The following is a 21,778-nucleotide window of genomic DNA, read 5'->3' on the forward strand; positions in this document are numbered from 1 at the left end:
GGCGGGAGGCGGCGGGCGCGGAGGCCCCGCGCGTGCGGCTCCCCCCGCTACCCCCTCCGCCGGCGCATGCGCGGGGGCGGCGCGGCGCAGCGCGCAGGCGCGGGCCGGGCCGCCATGGCGGCGGCGCCTGAGGCCTTCCTGGTGCCGCCGCCGCCGCCGCCTCCTCCCGCCGCCGCCGCGGCCCCGACCGAGCCTCCCGAGCCGCCGCGGCCCCGCAATGGCCTCCGCGCCGCGGGCGGTGGCGGCGGGAAGCGGCGCAGCAGCTGCGGGGCGAAGCAGCCGGCGTGGAAGCGGCGGCGCCGCGCGGCCTCGGAGTGCGGCCCGGTGCTGCCCTCAGAGTTCCTGCTCGGCGGGAACATCTTCGACCCGCTCAACCTCAACAGCCTGCTGGACGAGGAGGTCAGCCGGGCCCTGAACGCCCGAACCCCGCAGTCCTCGCCGCTCCCGCAGCGCGGCCGCGACCCCGTGGAGATCCTGGTGCCGCGGGACATCACGGACCCGCTGAGCCTGAACGCGCCCGGTGAGGGGCTGCGCCTGGCCTCGCCCGCCAAGAGCGCCCGCCGCCGGCACCGGCACCGCGGGCAGCAGCGGGGCGGCACCGCCAGCACCGCCGCGACCGCCGGGACCGCCGGTGAGGAGCCCGCCCGGCCCGCCGAACCCTCCGCCGCCGCCACCGCCCCGCCGTGCCCCGCCGCCCTGCCCGCCCCCGGCCGGCACCGCAAGCGCCGACGGACTTGCAGCAAATCCGAGGGGCCTCGCCCTCCTCCTCCTCCTCCCAGCACCACCGAGAAGCCGAAACCCCCCGGTAAGGCGGCGCAGCGCCCGCGGCACCAGGTGCGCAAGTTCCAGTACGGGAATTACTGCAAATACTACGGGTACCGCAACCCCGACGTGGAGGACGCGCGGCTGCGGGCGCTGCGGCCCGAGTGGTTCGCGGGCAAGGAGGTGCTGGACGTGGGCTGCAACGTGGGGCACCTGACGCTGAGCATCGCCAAGCGCTGGGCGCCCGCCAGAGTGGTGGGGCTGGACATTGACGGGCGGCTGATCCGCTCGGCGCGCCAGAACATCCGCCACTACCTGTCCGAGGGGCTGGGGGCGGACGGCGAGGCCGCGGGGGCGCCCAGGAAGGGATTCCCCGCCGCGCTCTTGGCCAGCCGGGGCCCCATCGCCGCCCCGCAGCTGCCGCCCGACGGGCCCGGGGCCGCCGATTTCCCGCACAACGTGGTGTTCGTCACGGTGAGAGAGCGGGGCGGGGGGTTTGGGGGGGTTCTCGGGGTGTTGGGCCGAGTTTTGGGTGGGTTTGGGGGGGTTTGAAGGGGTGGCAGGAGGGGATGGGGGTGGATTTTAGGGAGGATTTAGGCGGTCTGAAAGGGATGTGAGGGATGTTTTAGGGGAGTCTTGGTGGGTTTGAGGGGGTGACAATAGGTCTGGTGAGTTTTAAGAGGGTTTTGGTTGGGTTTTAGGGAGTCTTGGTGGATGGGAAGGATATTTTAGGGGAGTCTTGGTGGGTTTAAGTGGGTGAGAGGAGAGGAACGGGGGTAGAAGGGGATCTGGGGTGGATTTTAGGGGGGATTTAGAGAGTCAGAAAGGGATGTAAGGGATGGTTTATGGGGGTCTCAGTGGGGTTAATGGGGTGACGAGTAGGTCTGGAGGGTTGGCAAAGGCTTTAGGAGGGTTTTGGTTGGGTTTCAAAGGGTCTTGGTGGGTCTGAAAGGGATGTGAGGGAATTTTTAGGGGGGTCTTGGTGGGTCTAAGGGGTGACAAGAGGGGATGGGGGTTGGGGTGGGTTTTGGAAGGAATTAGAGAGTCAGGGACGTGAGGGGTATTTTAGGGGGGGTCTTGGTGGGTTTAAGGGGGCGGCAAAAGATCTGGAGGTTTTAGGGGGATTTTGTTGGGTTTTAGGGGGATCTCGGTGGGTGTAACAGGGCCGAATAGGTTGAGAGGAGTTTTAAGTGGATTTCAGGTGTTTTTGGGGGTCCAGGCAGGCCTAGACAGGTGACAGGGGTGGGTGTGTGGGGGGACGAGCGGCACGGGGGGATCTGGGGGGGCTCTGCAGGGGTCCCCAGGAGGGGGGAGTGGTGTGGGACCCCCTGGTTCCATCCTGGGGTCTGCGTGGGGCAGCTCCGGGCCTCGGCGTGGGGCACCCAGGAGCCCTGAGGGGGGCTCAGTGTGTGCCCCCTGCCCCCCAAAATCCTTCTATGGGTACCCCAAAACCTTCAGTGGAGCTCAGTGTGTGCCCCCCACCCCCCAAAATCCTTCTATGGGTACCCCAAAACCTTCAGTGGGGTCCAGTGTGTGCCCCCTGCCCCCCAAAACCCCTCCTTGGGTACCCCAAAACCTTCAGTGGGGTCCAGTGTGTGCCCCCTGCCCCCCAAAACCCCTCCTTGGGTACCCCAAATCCTTCAGTGGAGCTCAGTGTGTTCCCCCTGCCCCCCAAAACCCCTCCTTGGGTACCCCAAAACCTTCAGTGGAGCTCAGTGTGTGCCCCCTGCCCCCCAAAATCCTTCTATGGGTACCCCAAAACCTTCAGTGGGGTCCAGTGTGTGCCCTCTGCCCCCCAAAACCCCTCCATGGGTACCCCAAATCCTTCAGTGGGGCTCACTGTGGGCCTCCCAGGCCCTCCTTGCATCCCAAAACCTTTCAGAGGGGCTCAGCCCGTGCTCCCCGCCCCATCAGACACCCCCAAAACCCCTCAGGGAGGCTCAGGTCCCATCCCCAGCCCCCCAAAACCTTTCAGAGGGGCTCAGCCCGTGCCCCCCGCCCCATCAGACACCCCCAAAACCTTTTGGGGTCTGAGCCCCACGCCCTGCCGTTGTCCCCCCCCAGGGTAACTACGTGCCCGAGCGGGAGGAGGCGGTGGGGGCGCAGCGCCCCGAGTTCGACGTGGTGCTGCTGCTGTCGCTGACCAAGTGGGTGCAGCTCAACTGGGGCGACGAGGGGCTCAAGAGGCTCTTCAGGAGGGCGTTCAGGCACCTGCGGCCCGGGGGGCTCCTGCTGCTGGAGCCGCAGCCCTGGGAGTCCTACCGCAAGCGCAAGGGGCTCACCGTGAGTCTGGGGGCGTCCTGGGGGGGTCTGGGGGGTCACTGAGGGGTTTGGGGGCGTCCTGGGGGGGTCTGGGGGGTCACTGAGGGGTTTGGGGGGGTCATTGAGGGGTTTGGGGGGTCACTGAGGGGTCTGGGGGGGTCACTGAGGGGTTTGGGGGGGTTACACAGAGGTTTGGGGGGTTTACACAGAGGATTGGGGGGTTTACACAGAGGATTGGGGGGGTTACAGAGGGGTTTGGGGGGGTCACTGAGGGGTTTGGGGGGGTTACAGAGGGGTCCTGGGGGGGTCATTGAGGGGTTTGGGGGGGGTCATTGAGGGGTTTGGGGGGTTACAGAGGGGTCTGGGGGGTTACAGAGGGGTCTGGGGGGGTCACTGAGGGGTTTGGGGGGTCACTGAGGGGTCTGGGGGGGTCACTGGGGGGTTTGGGGGGTCACTGAGGGGTTTGGGGGGTCACTGAGGGGTCTGGGGGGGTCACTGGGGGGTTTGGGGGGGCAGTTTGAGGGGCACCAGAGGGCTCATAAAGGGGTTTGGGGGGATCTTTGGGGGTTATAAATGGGTCTGGGGGAGTCATTGGGGGCTCTAAAGGGGTCTGGGGGGATCTGTGCCTTTTGGGGGGCAGGATTGGGGGTGAATCTCTGTTTTTGGGGGGTTTCTGACCCCTTTTTGCCCCCAGGAGACGATGTAGGGATATCTCTGATTTTGGGTGGGATATCTCTGTTTTTGGGGCCGAATCTCTGGTTTTTGGGTTTTCCTGACCCTTTTCCCCCCCAGGAGATGATCTGGGTTATATTTGTGTGGGATATCTCTGATTTTGTGCGGGATATCTCTGTTTTTGGGGCCGAATCTCTGGTTTTTGGGTTTTCCTGACCCGTTTCCCCCCCAGGAGACGACGTACCGGAACTACCAGCGCATCCGGCTGCGTCCCGAGCAGTTCCCGGCGTACCTGACCTCGCCCGAGGTGGGGTTCGAGCGCTGCGAGCTGCTGGGGACCCCCCAGCACAGCTCCAAAGGTGAGCCACCCAAAAAGGCCCCAAATCCCCCCAAAATCCCCTGCCCGGGGGGACACCGCGCCTCAAAACAGCCTTAAACAGCATTTTAGGGGGATTTTAAATGAGTTTTTTAGGGATTTTCTGAATTTTAGGGTTTTTTAATGAGATTTTCTGAATTTTTGGAATTTTTTAGGACGCTTTTAGGGTGTTTTCAGGGATTTTAAAGGGTTTTTTAAGGGTATTTTAAGGATTATTAAATATTGTTAAAGGTATATTAGGTAATATTAAGAGCATGTTATTATTAAGGGTGTGTATATATATTACATATTATGTTATATATAATATATATTATAATATACATGATATATAGTTGTATATAAATAGTATATATATAATGTATATATATTATATATAGCACAATGTTATTAAGGGTATATTAAGTATTATTAAGATATTTTAAGTATTATTTAAGAATTATTAAGTATTAAAATTTTTCATGGTTTTTTTTTTTTGGAATTGGGGATTTTTTAGGACTATTTAAAAATTTTTAGGGATTTTTTAGGACTGTTGAGGGTTTGTGGAGGATGTTCTTTGGAGATCTTAGGGTTTTTTTTAAATGGCATTTTTAGAGCTTTTTTATGATTATTTAGAGTACATTTAGGGATTTGTTAATAGTATTTTGGGGATTTTTAGGGTTTTTTTAAAAGTAAGATATTTTTGGAACTCTTTTATGAGTTTTTAAGGTAGATTTAGAGATTTTTTTCCTGTTTTTTTGGGGGGATTTTATTTTTTTTTTTTTGAAACCAGATAATTTTTGTCAGTATTTTAACATTATTTGGGGGTACCAGTGTGAGGAGGGGGCTGTGAATTTTGTGCCCCCTCCCCAATTTTCTCTCTTTTTTTCCCCCCCAGGTTTCCAGCGGCCGATTTATCTCTTCCACAAGGGCCGAGGTGATGCCCCCTGAGCCCCCCCCGAGCCCCCCGGGGTGGGGGAGGGGCGGGGGGGCTGCTCCCCTCCCCCCCCCGGCTGCCAAACGGGGGGGAGGGGCTGCGCGCGCCCCCCTCCCCCCGGATTTTGGGGTGTTCCCTCCCCCCTCCCCCCCCCCGGGCGTTTGCCGTGGTTTGCTCCGAGCGGGGGGCGGGGCCCCGAATAAAGGAGGTGATTGGTCAGCGGAGGGGGCGGAGTCGTTTTTTGGGGGCGGGGCCACGGGGAACTTGTACGGGTTTATTATTTTGGGAGGGGAAAAGGGGATTGGGGGGGTCACAGAGGCCGTCAAAAATAACAAATTCATTTTTTGGGGGTGAAAAAAGGGGGATTTGGGGTGAAAGAGGAGATTTGGGGAGGGGGAAAAGGGATTGGAGGGAAAATCGGGACTTGAGGGGGGTCACAAGGGTCACAGAAGCCTTCAGAAATAACAAATTTATTTTTTGGGGGTGAAAAAAGGGGGATTTGGGGTGGGGGAAAGGAGCATTTGGGGATAAAAAACGGGGATTTGGGGTGGAATACATGGGGTTTGGAGGGGGAAAAGGGTTTCGGGATAGAAAAGGGAATTGGGGGGGGAAATGGGGTTTTGTGGGGGGATACAGGGGGGTTTTGGGGGGGTCTCTCCCCATTAGCCCCCTCCCCACTGCAGCCGTTTCCGGTACATGGCGAAGGCGGCTCCGGGGGGGCGCGGGTGGGCCCGGGAGGGCTCGGGGGGCGCTGGAGGGGGCAGCCACGGCCCCCCCCCGGTGTTCGCCGCCCCCTTTGCCAGCACGGCCAGGCACGGCCCGGGACCCTGGGGGGGCACAGGACACGGTGGGGACCCGCCGGTACCGAGGGTGGGGGAAAGGAAACCGTGGGGTCCCGCCGGTACCGGGGGGGCATCGGGGATGGATTTGGGGGGGCCTCACCTGCGGCGGGGGCGCGGGCGGGACCCCCCGGCGCGGCCCCGGTACCGGGGGGGGCACGGCCAGGCTGACGAGCCCGCGGAACAGGCGCTGGGCGGGCGGCACGTTCATGGCTGGAACCGGGGGGGGATTCCGGTTAAACCGGGAGCGGGGTAGGCGAGATGGACCCCCCCTCATACCGGACCCCCCTCTTCACCCCCCGGTCCCGCGGTTACCGGCGGCCGCCGCCCCGCCCAGCGCCGAGCGCGCCGCCCAGGAGCTGCCCAGGAGCGCGGCCGCCGCTCGGGGGGCGTCGAACGGAACCGGGGGGATCCCACCGGGCCCCCCGCGGGTGCTGTGCGGGGTGGGCGTGGCCAGGATCGGCTCCCCGGCTGCTTCATCCTCTTCATCCTCTTCATCGTCATCATCATCCTCCTCCTCATCCGGGATGGGCGCGAACCGCACCTGGGAATGGCGGGAGGGGAGAAATGGGGTCCCTGAGCCCGCCCCCCTCCCGGTTTGGGGTGTCCCGGTCCCGCCCGCACCCACCCCGATGTCCCGGAGGGTCCCGTTCCCCCCTCCCCCACCTGCCGGTGTCCCCCCCCGCGCCCCCCCCGCCTCAGGATTCCCCCGGGCGGCGGCGGCGGGAGCGCGCGCGGCCTCATGGCGGCGGAAGCCACGCCCTCTTTCCGCCGCCGGCTACGCCCCCCTGTTAACGGTGACCGCGCCAAGATGGCGACGCCTCCCTGACCTCCCCAAGATGGCGGCGCCCACGAGGCCACGCCCTCCCCAAGATGGCGCCCGCATCTTCCCGTGTCCCCGACGCCGCGGGTTCGAGTCCCGCCTCGGCCGCTGCCCCCAGTTCACTCCATTTTACCGCAAAATGACCACTGCGCATCCCCCGTGCTGTAAAAATCGCGAGTTTATTAAAAAAGGCCCCGAATCGCGCAGGAAGCACGGCAGAGCTCGCTATGCTCTGTCCCTTCCTCGCAGTGAAGCAGCAGCAGAGCGGCGAGTGCCGCCCCCTCCCCGGGTGCCCCAAAAACCCCCGGGGTTCCTCCGGGATCCCTTCCTGGGATCCCCCCGGCTCAGGGTGGCCCCGGGGGCGGCCCCGGGGGCAGGCGGGCCAGCTGCTGCGGCGTGGCCAGCGCCCGGAGCAGGCGGTTCTCTCTCTCCAGCGCCGCCCGCCGCTCGCTCAGCTCCCGGATCTGCTCCCGCAGCGCCTCCACCTCCTCCCGCACGGCCAGCAGCAGGTGCGACTTCACCAGGTCCTGGAGGGCACTGTCAGGAACCCCCAAAGCCCCCCAGTTCCTCCCTTCCAGGACCCTGAGCCCCCCTGACTCCTCCCTTCCAGGACCTCAATCCCCCTTGGCATCTCCCTTCCAGGACCCCAAGTACCCTGTTGCCCCCCTTCCAGGACCCTCAGCCTCCTCATATATCTCCCTTCCACGAACCCCAGCTCCCTGACTTCTCCCTTCCAGGACCAGAAACCTCATGACAACCCCATTCCAGGATCCTGAGTCCACCAAATCCTCCCTTCCAGGACCTCAAACCCCACATCTCATCCCTTCCAGGACCCCAAACCCTCCGACTTTTCCCTTCCAGGAGCCTCTCCGCCATTTCCCCCCCTCACAGTCTCACCATGGCCCTCTCAATTTTGTTGTCGATGGCGGTGACGCCGCTGCCAGTGCTGGGGACGAGGCCAGGATCAGATGGACGGACAGACAGATGGACACCGTGGGTGGGGGAAAGGAACAGCTCCCCCCCCCTCCCCCCCACTTTTTTTCCTTCCCCTTTTTTTTGGGGATGGGGGAGGGGAACTCGCGCCCCTCCCTCGCACCTGCCAAGCCCCGCCCCCTCTCGCCCCGCCTTAACCGGAAGTTGCGAAGACGGAAGTGCCGCCCTTACCCCTCGTCCTCGCTCTCCTCGCCAGCCAATCCCAGGCGCGCGCTGAGCTCGGCCCCGCCCCCTGGGCGTGGCGAGGGGGGTTTAGGGGGCAGCGCCTGTAAACAAACAAAGGTGGGAGTTGGGGGCGTGGTTACCGTAGCCCCGCCCCTCAGGAGACCCCGCCCACCTCACCTGCTGCACGAGCTGCGCGAAGGCCCCCAGGGACCGGGGCTGGTGGGGGGCGGGCACGGCCCGGGGGGCGTCCAGCGACACCGGGACCCTCCCGCCGCCAACGCCGCCGCCCCGCGGGGACACGTCTCGCTCGTAGAAATCGCGACACAGCCACCGCCCCCGTCGCAGCACCTCCCCCGGCGACAGCAGGCGGACGAGGCGGAACCGGGACCCGCTGGGGCTGCTGGACGAGGAAGGCGGAGAAGCGGCGGCGGCGCCGGTGGCATCGCCGGCCGCGCTCCCGCTGCCGCCGCGGACGCTGGTGATGGCGAAGCCGCTCTTCTTGCGGCTCATGGGGGCGGCGGCGGCGGGAGGAGGAGGAGGAACATGGCGGGGCCGGCCCGGAGCCGTTACCGGCGGCGGCGGCGGCAGCACCCGGAAGTGGGAACCGGAAGTGATGTTGCGCTTTAAGGCGGTGCTTTAGGGCGCGCCCCGCCCCAAGCCACGCCTCATTCACGGGAAGCCACGCCCATATCAGGACAGGCGCTCTAACCACGTGATCTCCCGTTGCGCCGTGGGTCCTCCCGCCGCCAGGGGGCGCCCTCACGGCGGCGGCGCGTCCCGGACGCTGCGTCAGCGCCAATGGAGCGGCGCGAGCGGGAGGCGGGAGCGGCCGGTGAGGGCGGAGGGGAGGGGTGGGGGTGGGCCCGGAGCCCCTCCCGCGCCCGGTGACCACCCGCTGCCCCTCCCCCGCAGGCCGCTAGACCCCCCGCCATGGGCCAACGCCCCCCGTGAGCCCCCGGCGCCCCCCGGGCGCGGCCGTGCTGGCGGCGGTGGGGGGGGGGGTGCGGCGAAGGATTCCCCCCCCCCCCAACCGTGGGACCCCCGAGAGAGCGACAGGTAACGGGGGAGGGGGGCGGGGAAGCACCGGGAGGGGGGTACAGAGGAACCCGGGGGCCGGGTGGGGCGGGGAGGGAGGGGGATCCCTGGGTTTGGGGTGATTTGAGGGAGGGGGGGGCTGGAGAGTCCCCAGCGCCGGTGTCAGCGGAGGGGCCGGGGGTCCGCAGGCGTTCGGGAGGTTTGGGGTACCCCGGTGTCACCGCGGAGGGGTCGGGGTGGGGTTGGGGGTCCGGCGAGCGGGGGTCCCATAGGGGGGAGGGGAGGGCAAAGGTACCTGGGCCCTGGGTGGGGACGGGTCCTGGGGGGTCTGGGGGATTTGGGGAGGGGGTCCTGGGAAGACTGAGGCGGCTGGGGGTTTGGGGGATTTGGGGAGGGGGTTCTGGGTGGCCTGAGGCGGCTGGGTGGTTTGGGGAGGGGTACTGGGGAGTCGGGGGGTTTTCGGGAGGGGGTCGTGGGGGCACTGAGGGGTTTGGGGAGGGGTCCTGGGGGGTTTGGGGAGGGGGGCTTTGGGCGCTGAGCTCCAAGGGGGTCTCGGGCTTCGGGGGTGCCGGTACCCCGGGCATGGGGGAGGGGGGCGTCCCGGTGCCGAGCCCGGGGGGCGGGGCCCGCTCTGAAGCCCCGCCCCCAGCCCCCCAGCCATGAGCGCCCCCCCGCGGTCGGAGCTCGCCGCCGCCGCCGCCGCCGCCCTGCTGCGCCTGGGCGAGGAGCGCCCCCCCGCGGCCGCCATGAGCCTCCTGCAGCGCAAGGGCCGCAACGAGTGGCGCCCCCGCGAGGAGGAGCCGAGAAAGGGGTCAGGGACAACGGGGGGACGTGCGGGGGGCGTCGGGGGGGACATGGTGGAGGTAGACATGGGGGGGACATGGGGACACCCTAAGGCTGCCCTGGGGGGAAGCCCGTAGCCCTGTGTCCACCCTGGACCAACCTCAGGGGACCCTAGTAGCCAAGGACCAGCCTGTATCACTCTTGGGGGATACTGGGACCCCCAGAACCACCCTGGCACCACCCTCGGGGGGACAGTGGGATCCCTCAGGACCACCCTGGGAGGTCACTGAGCCCCTCAGAATTCCCCAAAAAGCCCCAAATCACCCTGGTGGAACCAGAGCCCCCTTCCCCTTCCGAGGACCCCCAGTGCCCCCCTGCACTCCTGCACCCCCAAATACGGGTGACCCCAATTCCCTCCAACAACAGCAGCGAATTCCCAGACAGTCTCTGGGGGGGGGAGTCGGGGCATCCCCAGCAATTCTAGGGTGTCCCTGACCCCCACCATGTCCCTGTCGCCCTCTCCACAGGGTCCCCAAGGCGCGGGAGGGGGGGTCCCTGCGGCGCCCCCTGCGCGTGGGGTTCCTGACGCTGCCGGCGCCACAGGAGCGCGGCCCCCGGCCCTGCGCCCCCGGCATGGCCCCCCGCTCGCTGTCCTGCCACGCCGTGGGGCTCCCCGACCCGGGAGGGCCCCCCCTGCGCCCCCCGGGACCCCGCACCGGGCCCCACGAGGGGCGAGGCCTGGAGGCACCGCCCGCCAAGAGAGGGGGTGAGTGGCACCCCCAGGAATTGGGGCTGGGGGCAAACGAGGGGGCAAATGAGGAGGCTCAGGGTGGTTGGGAGGGGCAGGGAGGGGGTCCTGGTGATGTTTGGATGGCAGGGAGGGGACACAAGGAATTTGGGGAGGAGGGCACGGAGGCGTTGCCAGCCTCTGACCCCGTTCCCTTTGCCAGGCGCCCCCCGGGGGGGCTGCGTGCGGCAGACGCCCCCCCTGAAGCCCTCGCGCAGCCCCCAGACCCGGCTGTCGGCGGGGGCGGCCCCTGCCGAGCAGGGCGAGCAGGAGGAGCCCGTGTACATCGAGATGGTGGGGGACGCCCGGGGGGGCGCGGGGGGCGACCCCCGCAGGGGGGGCGGCCCTGGGGGCGCGGCCCCCCCGCCCGCCGAGGAGCCCGAGGCCATTTACGAGGAGATGAGCTGCCCTCTGCCCGCGGGGGAGGGGCCGGCCCCGGGACAGGCCCCTTTCGCGGGACACGCCCCCTTCCACGGACACGCCCCGCACGCCGCCCACGCCCCTTTCGGCGGCCCCGCGCTGCACTCCGGCCACGCCCCTTACGCGGGACACGCCCCGTTCTCCGGACACGCTCCTCATGCCGGCCGCGCCCCTTTCATCGGCCACGCCCCTTTCTCCGGTCCCGCCCCCATCCCGCCTCCTTTCCCTAATCTGCTGCCGCCCCGCCCACCCCCGCTGGCCCCGCCCCCCGAGGGCGCCTCGCGCCTGCCCCTCCCCTCGCGCCGCGACGCCCCGCCCCCCGCCCGCGCGCGCAGCCACTCCACGCCACTCCCCCCGCACCACGCGCCGGGAGGGGCGGGGCGCGAGCGCGGGGGGTCGGGGCTCGGCCCCCTGCCCCTCCCTCCCTCCGCTGAAGCCCCGCCCCCGGGGAAACGCCCGCCCGCCTACGAGAGCCTGCGCGGGGGCGTGGCCTCGGCAGGCCCCGCCCTCGCCCGCGAGGAGGAGCCGCCCCTTCGCCGCGGGGGCGGAGCCTCCGCCCGGCGCGGGAAGGAGACCGAGAGTGAGTGACAGCCTGGGTGGGCGGGGCTTGCTGCGGGGCCACGCCCCGTGGGCTGCACTGACCCCCCCCCTCCCCCCTCCTTTGGCAGAGGCGCCAGAGCCCCCCCGGGAGGAGCGGGGCGGGGCGGGGTCGGCCCTGCCCCCCTCGGGAATCCCCGTGAGGGCGGAGGGGCCCCGGGGGCGGCCCGGACCCCCCCTGCCCTGTCAGACCTTCCCCGCCTGCGGGAGAGCCTCGGGTACGTGCGGGACAGACGTGGGTGGGTTGGGGGGGGAACACACCTGCGGGGCGGCACTGCGGGACAGGTGGGGAAACACCTGGAGAGATGGGGGGCACTGAGGAACGGGGGGGACACACCTGGGGAGGGTGGGGGGGCACCGAGGGGCAGGTGGGGACACCGAGGGTGACACCGGGGGGGTTGACATGGGGGGTGACCCCGGTGTGTCCCCCTGACGCCCCCTCCCCTCCCCGCAGAGCTCCCCGGGGGTCCCCGCCTGGGCCGCTCCGCCTCCACCTCGGGGGTCCGCCAGGCCGGAGCCCCCCCGTTCCCGCGGGCCCCCCCCCCATCGCGGCCCCTTTCCGGGGGCGTCCCCGGGCCCGGGGCGGGCTCGTTCCCCGCCGCCCCCCGGCCCCGGGACGGGCAGCTGCAGGAGGTGATCGACCGCAAGCGCTGCGTGTGCACCGAGATCAAGGCGCGGGGGGGGCGGGGGGGGGGGGCTGTGCAAGCAGGACAGCCTGCCCCCCCTGCCCGCCCCCCCCGCCTGGAAAGGGCCGGGGGTCGCTGCCAGCACCGAGGGCCGCCCCCCGCCGCCCCCGCCGCCCCCCGGGACGCCCCCGGCCCGCCGGCCCCACGCCGTGCTCTGGGACACCGCCATCTGACCCCCCCGGGGTGCCTGGAGCACCCCAAAGCCGGGCCCCCCTCCCCAAAATCACTCATGGGGGGGGGGGGGTCCTGAGGATAAATATGGGGGGGGGGGGGTCCTAAAGTGGGGAGGGGGGGCGACACGGCTGGGCCGGGTTAGGGGAGAATTGGGGGGTATTTATGGGATGTGGAGCCCCCTCGGAAATAATGGGGGGGGACACTCCGAACACAACGGGGGGAGGATGCAGACCCCCCCCAAAGGAGGGACCCTAAAAAGAGGGGGGAAAAAAAACCCCAAAATGTGGGGCAAAGATTAAAGCCCCCCCCCATAGCAGGGGGGGGTGTCGAGCCCCAAAATCGGGGGGCAGCCCCCCCCCCGCGAGCCGAGGGGGTCCCTGCAAAGGGGGGGTTCACCCCAAAAAGGGGAGGGTGCTGTAACTGCTTTGCAATGTATTTATGGGGGGTTATTTATGGGGGTGCATCGAGCAGGGGGGGCCGGGCAGGGGGTCCGCAGTGCGGCCTGGGGAGGGTGGGGGGTGCTGGAGAGGGGGGCGGGCCCAATATTGGGAGGGGGGTGTGTGTGATAGGGGAGGGGGGATCTCCTCTGGGAATTTGGGGGGGGCCACCAAAGGACCCTTTCCTGGGACCCCCCCCCAGGCCCTCTGTGCCTCATCTCCCTCCCCCCCCTTTGCCCCCCGTTACCAGAATTGCCTTCGTCCCCGCGGGGTCCGGGGGGGCCCCAGTTTGGGGGGGGGTCGTGGGGACGGGGGGGTTTTGTAACGTGGTTCTGTGCACTATTAAAGAGAGATGCAGCTGGAAGTGAGATTGTGGGGGGGAGCGGTCCAAAAAGGGGAAATGGACACCCCCAAAGTGGCACTGAGACACCCCCAAAAATGGGACTAGGATCGTCCCAAAAATGCAACTAACTGTGAGCGCCTCAAAAATGCGACTGGGAACCCCCAAAAAATGGGACTGGGAACCCCCCCTGCAGCCCCTCACAACGTGCTCAGGGGAATTTGGGAAAAAATTACCCCAAATTAGGTAAAAGTAGTGAATTTGTGGGGAAATAAGCTAAAAGGAAGAGGAGTAATAGAGAGTTTGTAGGGAATCAACTGAAAGGAGGAAGGGAGAGTGTGGATAATAGTGATTTTATGGGGAAATGGCCCTGAGACTCTCCAGACCGTCTCGTGTTTGGGAGAGGAACAATAACAGAGATTTTGGGGGAAAACTACTCAAAAGAGGAACTTTATTTTTCGTGAGGGGCGGGGGGGGGCGGGAATGGGACGGCTCTGAGGGGACAAAAATGGCGGGAAGAGTTGGGAGTGCCCAGAGCCCCGTTCCTCACCGCGGGAGCAGCCGGGACGCGCCGGTGGTGGAAACTGCTGGTTTTGATGGTGGAAAATGCCCTTTTTCCGTGAAATTCACCCAAAACGAGGCGTTTCCCGCCGAGGGGCGGTGAATCCCCTAAGGGCGGGAGAAGGGGCGGTGCTGAGGGGAGGAAAAGGGCGGGAAGCGGCGGCGTGCGAGACGCCAGGGGGCGCTGCGCGCCGCCAATCAGCGGAGGCGCTGTGGCGGAGGGGGCGGGGCCCGCGGCAGCGGGAAGATGGCGGCGGGCAGCGGCGGCACCGGCACAGGGCCGGGAGCGGGGCCCGGCGGAGGCCCCGGGGCCCGCAGGGGCAGCGCGGGCCGGGACGCGGAGGCCGAGGTTTGGTGCCGGCGGGTTCGGGAGCTGGTGAGCGCGGATCCCGCCAACCGGCTCTGCTTCGAATGCGGCCAGCGCGGCGTCACCTACGTGGACATCAGCGTGGGCAGCCTCGTGTGCACCGGCTGCTCGGGGGCGCTGTGAGCGGGGAGGGGCCGGGGGCGTGAGGGCGGGGCGTGGGTGGGGCTAATTTACACCTGAGGATGGTGGGCGGGGCCTCACCGGGTCAAGGTGTCATTGATTGGCTGCTCCCTTTGGGGGCGGGGCTCGGCGGGAGGGAGCGTGGCCGCGGCACGTGGCTTCACACGCTGCGCTTATCGGGCACCTCTTTTTGGGGAGAAAGAGCTCAGTTTTGGGTGTTTACGGGCGCAGGGGGGGCGCACACCTTTTTGGGGAGAAAGAGCTCAGTTTTGGGTGTTTATGGGCGCAGGGGGGGCGCTGACCGCCCGAATCCCCCCCCAGGCGGGGACTGAACCCCCCGCAGCGCGTCAAGTCCATCTCCATGACGACGTTCAGCGAGGCCGAGGTGCTGTTCCTGCAGGCGCACGGCAATGAGGTAAGGTGGCAGCGGCTGGGGGGGCTCTGCCCGGTCCATTCCACCCTGCCCGCCTCCCCACGGACCCTCCCCGACCCCCCAGGCCTGCAGGAGGGTCTGGCTGGGCACCTTCGACCCCCGGACGTCGCTTCTCCCCGACTCCCGCGACCCCCAGAAGGTTAAGGAGTTCCTGCAGGAGAAATACGAGAAGAAGCGATGGTAGGAGAAGGGCTGGGGGAATTTTTACAGGGGGCAGCACAGGATGGGGAACCCTCAGATGATGTGTTCCCCTCCCACGGCAGGTACGTGCCACCAGAACAAGTGAAAGAACAAGTGAAAGAACAAGTGAAAGAACAAGTGAAGCCCCCCCAGAGCACATCAGCAGAGCCCGGGCCCCCCCAGCTCCTCCACGGGGATACAGGGATGCTGCCACAGGTGGGACTGGGCCCTTTCTGGGCGTGCCCCGGGGGTACAGCCCCCCCTGACCCTGTGGTGCCCCCCCCAGCCTCGCCCAGCTGCCCGAAAGGCCAGCACCGACCTCCTGGCTGACATCGGGGGGGACCCCTTCGCCAGCCCAGCCCCTGCCCCTGCCTTCGCTGCCTTCCCTGGTGAGCTCGGGAGTCTGGGGGGCTTGGGAGGGGGGGGCACAGGGGTCTCCAGGGGGCTTGGTGAACCCAGGGTGACCCCATCTTTGTCCCCAGCCCCAGCCCAGTCTGCTTTCCCCAGTTTCGATGCCTTTGGAACCAGCCCTGGAGCCCTTGGAGCACCCACGTTTGGGGGGGCTGTGCCCCCCTTCTACATCCCCCCCAGCACCACAGGTACCCCGCCGAGACCCACCGGGGCTCTTGGAGAGGGACCAGGGAGGGGTTTGGAGCACCCCCAAGTCTTTTGGACACCTGGGATTGATGGGCAAGGGGGGGAGCTGGGGTTTCCCCATCCCTGTGGGGAGCTGGGGAGGGGGCTTGGGGTCCCACCAACACTCCATGGTGATGCCTGTGCCCACCCCTCCAGGATACACCAACCCCTTCACTGCCCCCATGGCGCCCAGACCCTCCACGAACCCCTTCGAGATCAACGGGCCCGGTGAGTGACCTCCTGACCCCCCCGACCCCCCAATTCTGGACCAGGGTGGGGTCTGGGGGTCCCAATCCTGTGTCCCCTCTCTCAGGTGCTGCTTTCAACTCACCCCCTGTTCCTGGGGGCTTCCCCAGCCCCTTCCAGGCCGATGGTAAGAGCCAGGCGGGTTAAATATTTTTAAATTTTATATATTTATAAACTGCACACCCCCTCACTGACCCCTCCCCATTTCCCCCCTCAGGTTTGCCTTTCTCTTGGTTCAGCGTTGCCAAAGCTTCCACCAACCCCTTCGTGGTGAGCACCGGGGGGTTGAGGCGGGGTCCGGGCCCCCTTTCCCTGCCGCTGACTCCCCCTCTGTGCCCCCCCCCAGACTGTCCCGGCTTCGGCGGCGCCGTTCGGGATCCGGCACCGGGCCACCAACCCCTTCCTATGACCGCAGCTGCTCCGGGGGGCCCCGCAGCGCGCCGCACCTCCGCCGGGACCAGGTTTTATTTTTGTTCCGAGAGATTTATCGTAATATCTAATATATATTCGGTAAAAACGGCTCCGATCCGTTCCTCGTGCTGCCCCGCCAAAAGCTCCCCTCACGGCTGTACCCTCGGTAAAGATGGCGGCCTCCCCTCAGGGCTGTGCCCTCGGTAAAGATGGCGACCATGGGTGAGGCCTCCCCTCACGGTTTTGTCCTCATTAAAGATGGTGCCCCCATAGCCCCCTACGCGCCCTTAGCCAAGATGGCGGCCGGGGCCTCACCCCCGACGGCATGTCCATGGCGGCCTGCCCTCAACAAAGATGGCGCCGAGGGAAATTACCGGGGGCACCGGAGGGGTGGGAACGGGAATTAACGGAGGCACCGAGGGCGGGGGATGGGAATTAACGGAGGCACCGGGGGGGGACGGACGCCCCCAGCCGCCCCCGCGGGGCCCGGGCCCGGCTCGGGTCCTCCCGCACCTGCTGGGGAAGGGCGGAATTAGCGGCGGAGCTTTGGGGGGACAAGGGGGGGACACACGGGGCGGCACAGCACAGCTGAGAGTGGGACGTTCCCTTTTGGGCACAGAAAGCGCGAAAACGGACAAAAAGCTGAGCGGTGGCAGCAGGAGAGGGAAAGGACTGAACCCCCCCCCCCCGCCCCGGGGTTTGGTCCCAGCTGGTGATCGGTGTCACAAAGGGACAGGGATGTACCAAGTGTGATTTTGAGGGGGGTATCCGCACCCAGAAACTAAATTATTATAATAATTAGAGTGACAGCCCTATAATAGTTAAATATAATCATTTTAATAATAATAATTAATTACAATAAAATTGGTCATCCGTATTTTAGTGTTCTTCCACCATAATTAAGTTACAATTAACTGTAATAATTAACTTATTTTGCTCACAGTCCTGTATAACAACTCATTATAATACCTCATTATTATAATAGCGACAACTCATGATAATAATAATAATAACTCATTATAATAATAAAACTCATAATAATAACTCATAATTAATTAATTATAATATGAATAATTAAGTTCACACCCCCAGGGGGGCACAAGGGGTTCAGCCCCTCCCCCTTCCCTGCCTCAGTTTCCCCAGCGTTAAGGCACAAGACAAAAGGGGTGAAGGGGACAAGAAAAGGTGCAAAGATTGGGACCCTCCCCGGGGGTCTGGGGGGTCCCCCAGGTCCGGGGGGCTCCCCCAAGGTTCTGGGGGGGTTCCCCAGTTTTTGGGGGGGTCCCTCAGCAGCCAAAGAGCGCGCGGTGGGCGGCCACGAGCAGCACCATGAGGAGGCCGTAGAAGAGGGCGAAGAGCAGCCCGGGGGGAGGGCGCCGGGGGTGGGGGGGCTTCACCTGAGGAGGGGGGGGGCAACCCCGCGTCAGCCCTGGGAGGGTGCGGGACCCCCCCCCCAAATCAATCCCACACCCCTCCCAGAATGGGACCCCCCCCCCCAGAACAGGACCCCCCCCCCAGATCAGTACCTCGGAGGGCGGCGGCGTCCGGCGGGGGCTGGGGGGGCTCTGGGAAGGGGAAAAGGGAGTCAGGGGGGGTTTGGGGGGGGCTCAGGGGTAAAAAGGGGGTTGGGGGGTGATTGTGGGGGTGTCAAGAGGCAAACTGGGGGTTTAGGGGATGTTTTTGGGCTCAGGAGGTTGTTTTGGGGCTCGGGGGGATATTTTGGGGCTCTTTTGGGGGCTGTTTTAAGGTATTTTAGAGCAGTTTTGGGTCCCACTCACTGCCCAGGGCCACAGCCGTTTTGGGTCAGTTTTGGGGGGAGTTTTGGGGTATTTTAGGGCCGTTTTAGGTCTGTCACTCACCGCCCAGGGCTTCAGCCGCGCTGCCACGCGCCCCAGCAGCTCCAGGTCCCCCCCCAGCTCGTCCGGCAGCCGCAGCTGCAGCAGCGCCTCGAGGCTCTGCGGGGGTGGGGGGCACAGCAAGGACCCCCCCGAGCGAGTCAGGGGGGCACAGACCCCCAAACCCCCCCAAAATACCCAGGGAGGGGATGGGGGTGGGGGGCGTTACCTGTCGCAGCTCAGCCATCAGCTGGTCGGGGTCTGGGGGGGCTGTGGGGACATTTGGGGGGTCAGGGGACACTGGGGAGGGGACTGGGGGGTACTGGGGAGGGGATAGAGGGGACATTTGGGGGGGTCAGGGACTGGGGGCACTGGGGAGATTTGGGGGGCCAGGGGCTGGGGAGAGGTCACAGGGGAGGGGATGGAGGGCAGATTTGGGGGTCAGGGGCTGGGGGGCACTGGGGAGGGGACTGGGGGGAGTTTGGGCGGCACTGGGGGGAGTTTGAGGGGCACTGGGAAAGGGACAGAGGGGAGATCTGGGGGTCAGGGACTGGGGAGGGGACACAGGGGACTGAGGGGCACTGGGGAGGGGACATGGGGGTTTTGGGGGGCACTGGGAGGGGTCACAGGGGAGTTTTTGGGGTCAGGGGCTGGGGAAGGGACAGAGGGGGGTCGCTCTGTCCTACCTGGCTTGGTGGCACTGTGGGAGGAGGAAGAGGAGGAGGAGGAAGGGCTGCAGCAGGCGCTGGGTTTTGGGGGGCTGGGGGCTCCGTCGGGGTCCTGGGGGGGTCTCCGGGGGGGGGTCCTGGGGGGTGAGAGCAGCCAGTGCCTCACCCCAGTTTGTCCCCTGTCCCACCCCATTCCTGATCCCAGCCCAGCGCCCCAATTCCCAGTCCCCAGTTCCCAATCCACATTCCCAAACCCCAGTTCCCAGTCCTCAATTCCCAGTCCCCAGTTCTCAGTCCCTGACCCCAATTCCCAGTCCCCAGTTCCCAATTCCCAGTCCCCAGTTCCCAATCCCAGTCCCAAACTCCAATTCCCAAACCCCAAACCTCAAACCCTATTTCCCCGTACCTGTCCCGGCTCCTCTCTCTCTCTCTCTCCATCCACACCTCCAGGTTCTTGGGGCGCCGCCGGCAGTTGGGGACCCCCCTGCAGGGATGGGGGGGGTCAGACACCCACACACCCCCCCCAGGCCCTCCCGGAGCCCCCAGACCCCTCCTGGAGCCCTCAGACCCCCCCAGAGCCCCCAGACCCCCCCAGACCCCTCACCTGCTGCCCTCAGGGGTCTCACTCTGCTGCTCCTGAAGGGGGACAAAGGGGGGGTCAGGATTTGGGGGACAAACCCCAAATTTGGGGGGGATCAGAGATTTGGGGGGTGACATCACCTCGGGCGAGGGCTCCTCTTCCAGCTGCTCCGGGTCACTGTCACAGGCTGTGGGGACAGGGAGGATGACAAGGGGGTGACAGGGGTCCCCAGGGGGGTGACAAGTGGGTCCCCAGGGGGTGACAAGGGGGACCCAGAGGGTGGCAGGGGGTCCCAGAGGGTGACATGGGGGTGACAGGGGGTCCCGGGGAGGATTTTGGGGACCCCAGGGGGATTTTGGGGACCCCCGTCCCCTCACCTGCCCTGCCGTGCATCTCTCTGTGCTGCCGGGATGGCTCCGAGGACTCATCCGAGCACTGAAACGGTGCCAAAGGGGGTGCAGGGTTGGGGGGCACCCCAAATCCCCCCGAAACGCCCCCAAAACGCCCCCAAATCCCACCTCGTTCCCCGACCAGCGCTTGCTGCCGCTGTCCACGCTGTGGAAGCCGGAGTCCAGCCCCCCTCGCTGCCGGAGGGGACACGACTCATCCGGGGGGCTGTGGGGAGGGGGCAAACGGCGCTCAGAGACCCCCCAAAAACCCCAAAAACAACGCAGCGCCCCCTCCCCGAGCCCCCCCTTTACCATGCTGGAGCAGGATGGGCGGCAGCCTCGGCTTCCAGGTACTTGAAGACGTGGACTTTGCCCTTCAGGCAGATCTGGGGGGCACAGAGGGCTCAGCCGGAGCTTTTGGGGGGTCGGGGGGACGCCCCGGGACCCTCCTCACCTGGGCAGGGGGGAACTGGAGCGGGTTGTTGTCCGCCAGGAGGGTCTGGAGGTGCCGGAGCCGGCGGAAGCAGCGCGGAATCGCCACCACCTGGTTGCAGGAGAAATCCAGGCGGACCAGGGGCAGCTCCGAGAGCTCTGCTGGGGGGAACACGGGATGGAGGGGACCCTAAAAAAGCGGAGGGACCCCCCCAGGGCCCTCACCCACCCTCGGGCAGCGCTGCCAGCTGGTTCCGCCGCACGTTGAGGTCCCGCAGCGCCCGCAGCTGCCCCAGCCCCGGCGGCAGCGCCCGCAGCCGGTTACAGCCCACGTCCTGCGGGGCGAGACGGGGCTCAGCGGGGTCCGGCGCGGCCCCGCGGGGTCCCTCCGGCCCGGGCCAGGCTCACCAGCTGCCGCAGCGTGCGGAGGGCGCCCAGGTTCGGCGGCAGCCGGGCCAGGCGGTTGTTGCTGGCGTTGAGGACGCGGAGCGGCAGCAGGCACAGGCAGGCGGGCAGCGAGCTCAGCTGGTTGCGGCTGCGGAGGGGACACGGCGGGGTCAGGGCGCTGCTGCTGGAGCTCCCCGGTCACGCCGGCGGGGCTGGAGCGTACCTGAGGTCCAGGTGAGCCAGGGCCTGCAGGTTGGCGATGGCCGGGGGGACGCTGCGCAGGCAGTTGTGGTGCAGGCTCAGCCCTTCCAGAGAGACCAGGCGGCAGGCGGCCTCCGGCACCTCCCCGAAACGGTTCCGGGACAGGTCTGGAGGGAGCCGGCGCAGCGTGTGGGACAGCGGAGGCGGCCCGCAGGGACGGGGCATTCACGGGGATAGGGAACGACAGGGACAAGGCAGCCTCAGGAAGGGACTAATGGGGATAATGGACGCCCTGGGATAAGGACAGAGGACGCAGATCCGCGGGGACAGTGGTGCTGATGGACCCCGAGCCGCCCGGCTGAAGCTCGGGGACGCTGAAGCCGCCGGACCGCCCGGACCGGGAGCTCCGGCTCGTCCCGTCCCGGCGCCTCCGGCAGCTCCCGCGGGCCTCGGGCTCCGGGACGCGCCGAGGGAGGCGGGGCAGCCACAGCTTCCCCTGGGAAACACCCCGAGGGACCCGGGGCTGTGGGGAAGGGTCGGGGATCCTGCCCCGGGGCCGCGGTCTCACCGGCCTGGGTGGTATCGCTGAGGTCCCAGCGCCGCGCCGCCGCCGCCGGGAAGGCGCGCAGCCGCCGGCCGGCCAAGCTGAGGGTGCCGGAGGCCTCTGCTTCTTCCAGGGCGCGCTCCGTGCCGGCTCCTCCAGGCAGGCGGCCCGGCAGCGGCAGCGGCTCAGCCGGGACAGCCCCCACCGCCCCCGCGGCCATGGCGGGCCCGGAGCTCCGCTCGCCGCGGCCGCCGCTGCCCGACTGAGCCCCGGACGCTTCCGGACCCCGCCGCGGAGGCGGGGCCAGAGCGGCAGCCAATCAGAGCAAGGGGTGCGCGGGGAGGCGACGAATCGGAGAGGGGCAGTGGGGGGCGCTGCCTGGAGAAATGCGGAAGTTTGGTCTTTGATTGATAGGTAGGTTGAACCAATCGTCGTCAAGTGATGAGGGGATGCTGCCCAACTGCAGCCAATCACGGCTAAAGCACAATCTCCACCAATCCCGTGAGGATCGTTGCCAGGCAACGGTTACGAAAATTTTGGCGGCATCAGCCAATGGAAACCGAGGAGGCGGGAGCAGCGCCCGACATTGACGTGGCGCTAACCAATCGCGTTTGACGCAAAAGCGGGATGATAAAAACCCTGCTCGTGGCCGGGGCATGGCGGCTCCACCAATCAGGAGTTACGGCAATGATTGACAAGCAGAGAAGGTCTGGAAGCCACGCCC

General features: G+C 66.4%; 6 protein-coding genes across 14 annotated transcripts; 3 read left to right on the top strand and 3 right to left on the bottom strand.

Annotated features, from left to right (window-relative positions):
* Window positions 1–66: 66 nt before the first annotated feature.
* MEPCE (methylphosphate capping enzyme) lies at window positions 67–5,148 on the top strand. The gene is made up of 4 exons (XM_066569987.1): window positions 67–1,236; window positions 2,827–3,045; window positions 3,929–4,055; window positions 4,947–5,148. Exons 1-4 carry the CDS (start codon window positions 67–69, stop codon window positions 4,997–4,999), a joined length of 1,569 nt encoding a protein of 522 aa, XP_066426084.1. The 3' UTR covers window positions 5,000–5,148.
* Window positions 5,149–5,439: 291 nt separating this feature from the next.
* PPP1R35 (protein phosphatase 1 regulatory subunit 35) lies at window positions 5,440–6,596 on the bottom strand. The gene is made up of 4 exons (XM_066569989.1): window positions 6,491–6,596; window positions 6,140–6,368; window positions 5,928–6,037; window positions 5,440–5,812 (listed from the first exon to the last, which is right to left on the bottom strand). The coding sequence occupies exons 1-4, from the start codon at window positions 6,566–6,568 to the stop codon at window positions 5,648–5,650; spliced, it is 582 nt and encodes a 193-aa protein (XP_066426086.1). The 5' UTR covers window positions 6,569–6,596; the 3' UTR covers window positions 5,440–5,647.
* Window positions 6,597–6,807: 211 nt separating this feature from the next.
* TSC22D4 (TSC22 domain family member 4) lies at window positions 6,808–8,439 on the bottom strand. Its single transcript, XM_066569988.1, has 4 exons — window positions 7,983–8,439; window positions 7,812–7,906; window positions 7,545–7,593; window positions 6,808–7,174 (listed from the first exon to the last, which is right to left on the bottom strand). The coding sequence occupies exons 1-4, from the start codon at window positions 8,313–8,315 to the stop codon at window positions 6,992–6,994; spliced, it is 660 nt and encodes a 219-aa protein (XP_066426085.1). The 5' UTR covers window positions 8,316–8,439; the 3' UTR covers window positions 6,808–6,991.
* A 199-nt stretch (window positions 8,440–8,638) lies between these two features.
* On the top strand, window positions 8,639–12,286 carry NYAP1 (neuronal tyrosine phosphorylated phosphoinositide-3-kinase adaptor 1). Its single transcript, XM_066569969.1, is given in 7 exon segments — window positions 8,639–8,861; window positions 9,490–9,651; window positions 10,151–10,389; window positions 10,574–11,410; window positions 11,499–11,645; window positions 11,882–12,105; window positions 12,107–12,286. Coding segments are annotated over 6 exon segments (1,779 nt in total). The 5' UTR covers window positions 8,639–8,861; window positions 9,490–9,499.
* A 1,585-nt stretch (window positions 12,287–13,871) lies between these two features.
* Window positions 13,872–16,128, top strand: AGFG2 (ArfGAP with FG repeats 2). Of its 3 annotated transcripts, none has more exons than XM_066569996.1 (10): window positions 13,872–14,111; window positions 14,434–14,527; window positions 14,610–14,725; window positions 14,809–14,941; window positions 15,012–15,114; window positions 15,208–15,324; window positions 15,518–15,589; window positions 15,675–15,734; window positions 15,825–15,877; window positions 15,954–16,128. In XM_066569996.1, exons 1-10 carry the CDS (start codon window positions 13,873–13,875, stop codon window positions 16,014–16,016), a joined length of 1,050 nt encoding a protein of 349 aa, XP_066426093.1. In that variant the 5' UTR covers window position 13,872; the 3' UTR covers window positions 16,017–16,128. The 3 variants fall into 3 exon arrangements, with proteins under 3 accessions (XP_066426093.1, XP_066426094.1, XP_066426095.1); XM_066569997.1 differs by having other exon boundaries at window positions 15,233–15,324; XM_066569998.1 differs by lacking the exon at window positions 15,012–15,114.
* Window positions 16,129–16,833: 705 nt separating this feature from the next.
* LRCH4 (leucine rich repeats and calponin homology domain containing 4) lies at window positions 16,834–21,297 on the bottom strand. Of its 7 annotated transcripts, XM_066569992.1 has the most exons (16): window positions 21,079–21,297; window positions 20,533–20,677; window positions 20,331–20,457; window positions 20,152–20,257; window positions 19,945–20,081; window positions 19,803–19,876; window positions 19,620–19,716; window positions 19,479–19,536; window positions 19,242–19,288; window positions 19,126–19,157; window positions 18,928–19,005; window positions 18,540–18,658; window positions 18,083–18,123; window positions 17,878–17,973; window positions 17,545–17,583; window positions 17,197–17,415 (listed from the first exon to the last, which is right to left on the bottom strand). In XM_066569992.1, exons 1-16 carry the CDS (start codon window positions 21,272–21,274, stop codon window positions 17,305–17,307), a joined length of 1,503 nt encoding a protein of 500 aa, XP_066426089.1. In that variant the 5' UTR covers window positions 21,275–21,297; the 3' UTR covers window positions 17,197–17,304. The 7 variants fall into 7 exon arrangements, 6 of the variants coding, with proteins under 6 accessions (XP_066426087.1, XP_066426088.1, XP_066426089.1 ...); XM_066569990.1 differs by lacking the exon at window positions 18,083–18,123 and having other exon boundaries at window positions 16,834–17,415; XM_066569993.1 differs by lacking the exon at window positions 17,545–17,583.
* Between the last annotated feature and the right edge of the window lie 481 nt (window positions 21,298–21,778).

Source organism: Molothrus aeneus, unplaced genomic scaffold (assembly GCF_037042795.1).
Source record: "Molothrus aeneus isolate 106 unplaced genomic scaffold, BPBGC_Maene_1.0 scaffold_134, whole genome shotgun sequence".
Lineage (NCBI taxonomy): Eukaryota > Metazoa > Chordata > Aves > Passeriformes > Icteridae > Molothrus > Molothrus aeneus.

Coding starts and splice junctions, on each gene's coding strand:
- MEPCE (XM_066569987.1), top strand. CDS start 67: ATGCGCGGGGGCGGCGCGGCGCAGCGCGCAGGCGCGGGCCGGGCCGCC. Junction 1,237..2,826: donor ACAACGTGGTGTTCGTCACG/GTGAGAGAGCGG, acceptor GTCCCCCCCCAG/GGTAACTACGTGCCCGAGCG. Junction 3,046..3,928: donor GCAAGCGCAAGGGGCTCACC/GTGAGTCTGGGG, acceptor TTTCCCCCCCAG/GAGACGACGTACCGGAACTA.
- PPP1R35 (XM_066569989.1), bottom strand. CDS start 6,568: ATGAGGCCGCGCGCGCTCCCGCCGCCGCCGCCCGGGGGAATCCTGAGG. Junction 6,369..6,490: donor GCGGGGGGGGACACCGGCAG/GTGGGGGAGGGG, acceptor CGCCATTCCCAG/GTGCGGTTCGCGCCCATCCC. Junction 5,813..5,927: donor CGCCCGCGCCCCCGCCGCAG/GTGAGGCCCCCC, acceptor GTGCCCCCCCAG/GGTCCCGGGCCGTGCCTGGC.
- TSC22D4 (XM_066569988.1), bottom strand. CDS start 8,315: ATGAGCCGCAAGAAGAGCGGCTTCGCCATCACCAGCGTCCGCGGCGGC. Junction 7,594..7,811: donor GAGGAGAGCGAGGACGAGGG/GTAAGGGCGGCA, acceptor CCTCGTCCCCAG/CACTGGCAGCGGCGTCACCG. Junction 7,175..7,544: donor ACAAAATTGAGAGGGCCATG/GTGAGACTGTGA, acceptor AGTGCCCTCCAG/GACCTGGTGAAGTCGCACCT.
- AGFG2 (XM_066569996.1), top strand. CDS start 13,873: ATGGCGGCGGGCAGCGGCGGCACCGGCACAGGGCCGGGAGCGGGGCCC. Junction 14,726..14,808: donor AAATACGAGAAGAAGCGATG/GTAGGAGAAGGG, acceptor CTCCCACGGCAG/GTACGTGCCACCAGAACAAG. Junction 15,115..15,207: donor TGCCTTCGCTGCCTTCCCTG/GTGAGCTCGGGA, acceptor CTTTGTCCCCAG/CCCCAGCCCAGTCTGCTTTC.
- LRCH4 (XM_066569990.1), bottom strand. CDS start 21,274: ATGGCCGCGGGGGCGGTGGGGGCTGTCCCGGCTGAGCCGCTGCCGCTG. Junction 18,659..18,927: donor AGAGAGAGGAGCCGGGACAG/GTACGGGGAAAT, acceptor CTCACCCCCCAG/GACCCCCCCCCGGAGACCCC. Junction 17,584..17,877: donor CGCGGCTGAAGCCCTGGGCG/GTGAGTGACAGA, acceptor TCCCCTTCCCAG/AGCCCCCCCAGCCCCCGCCG.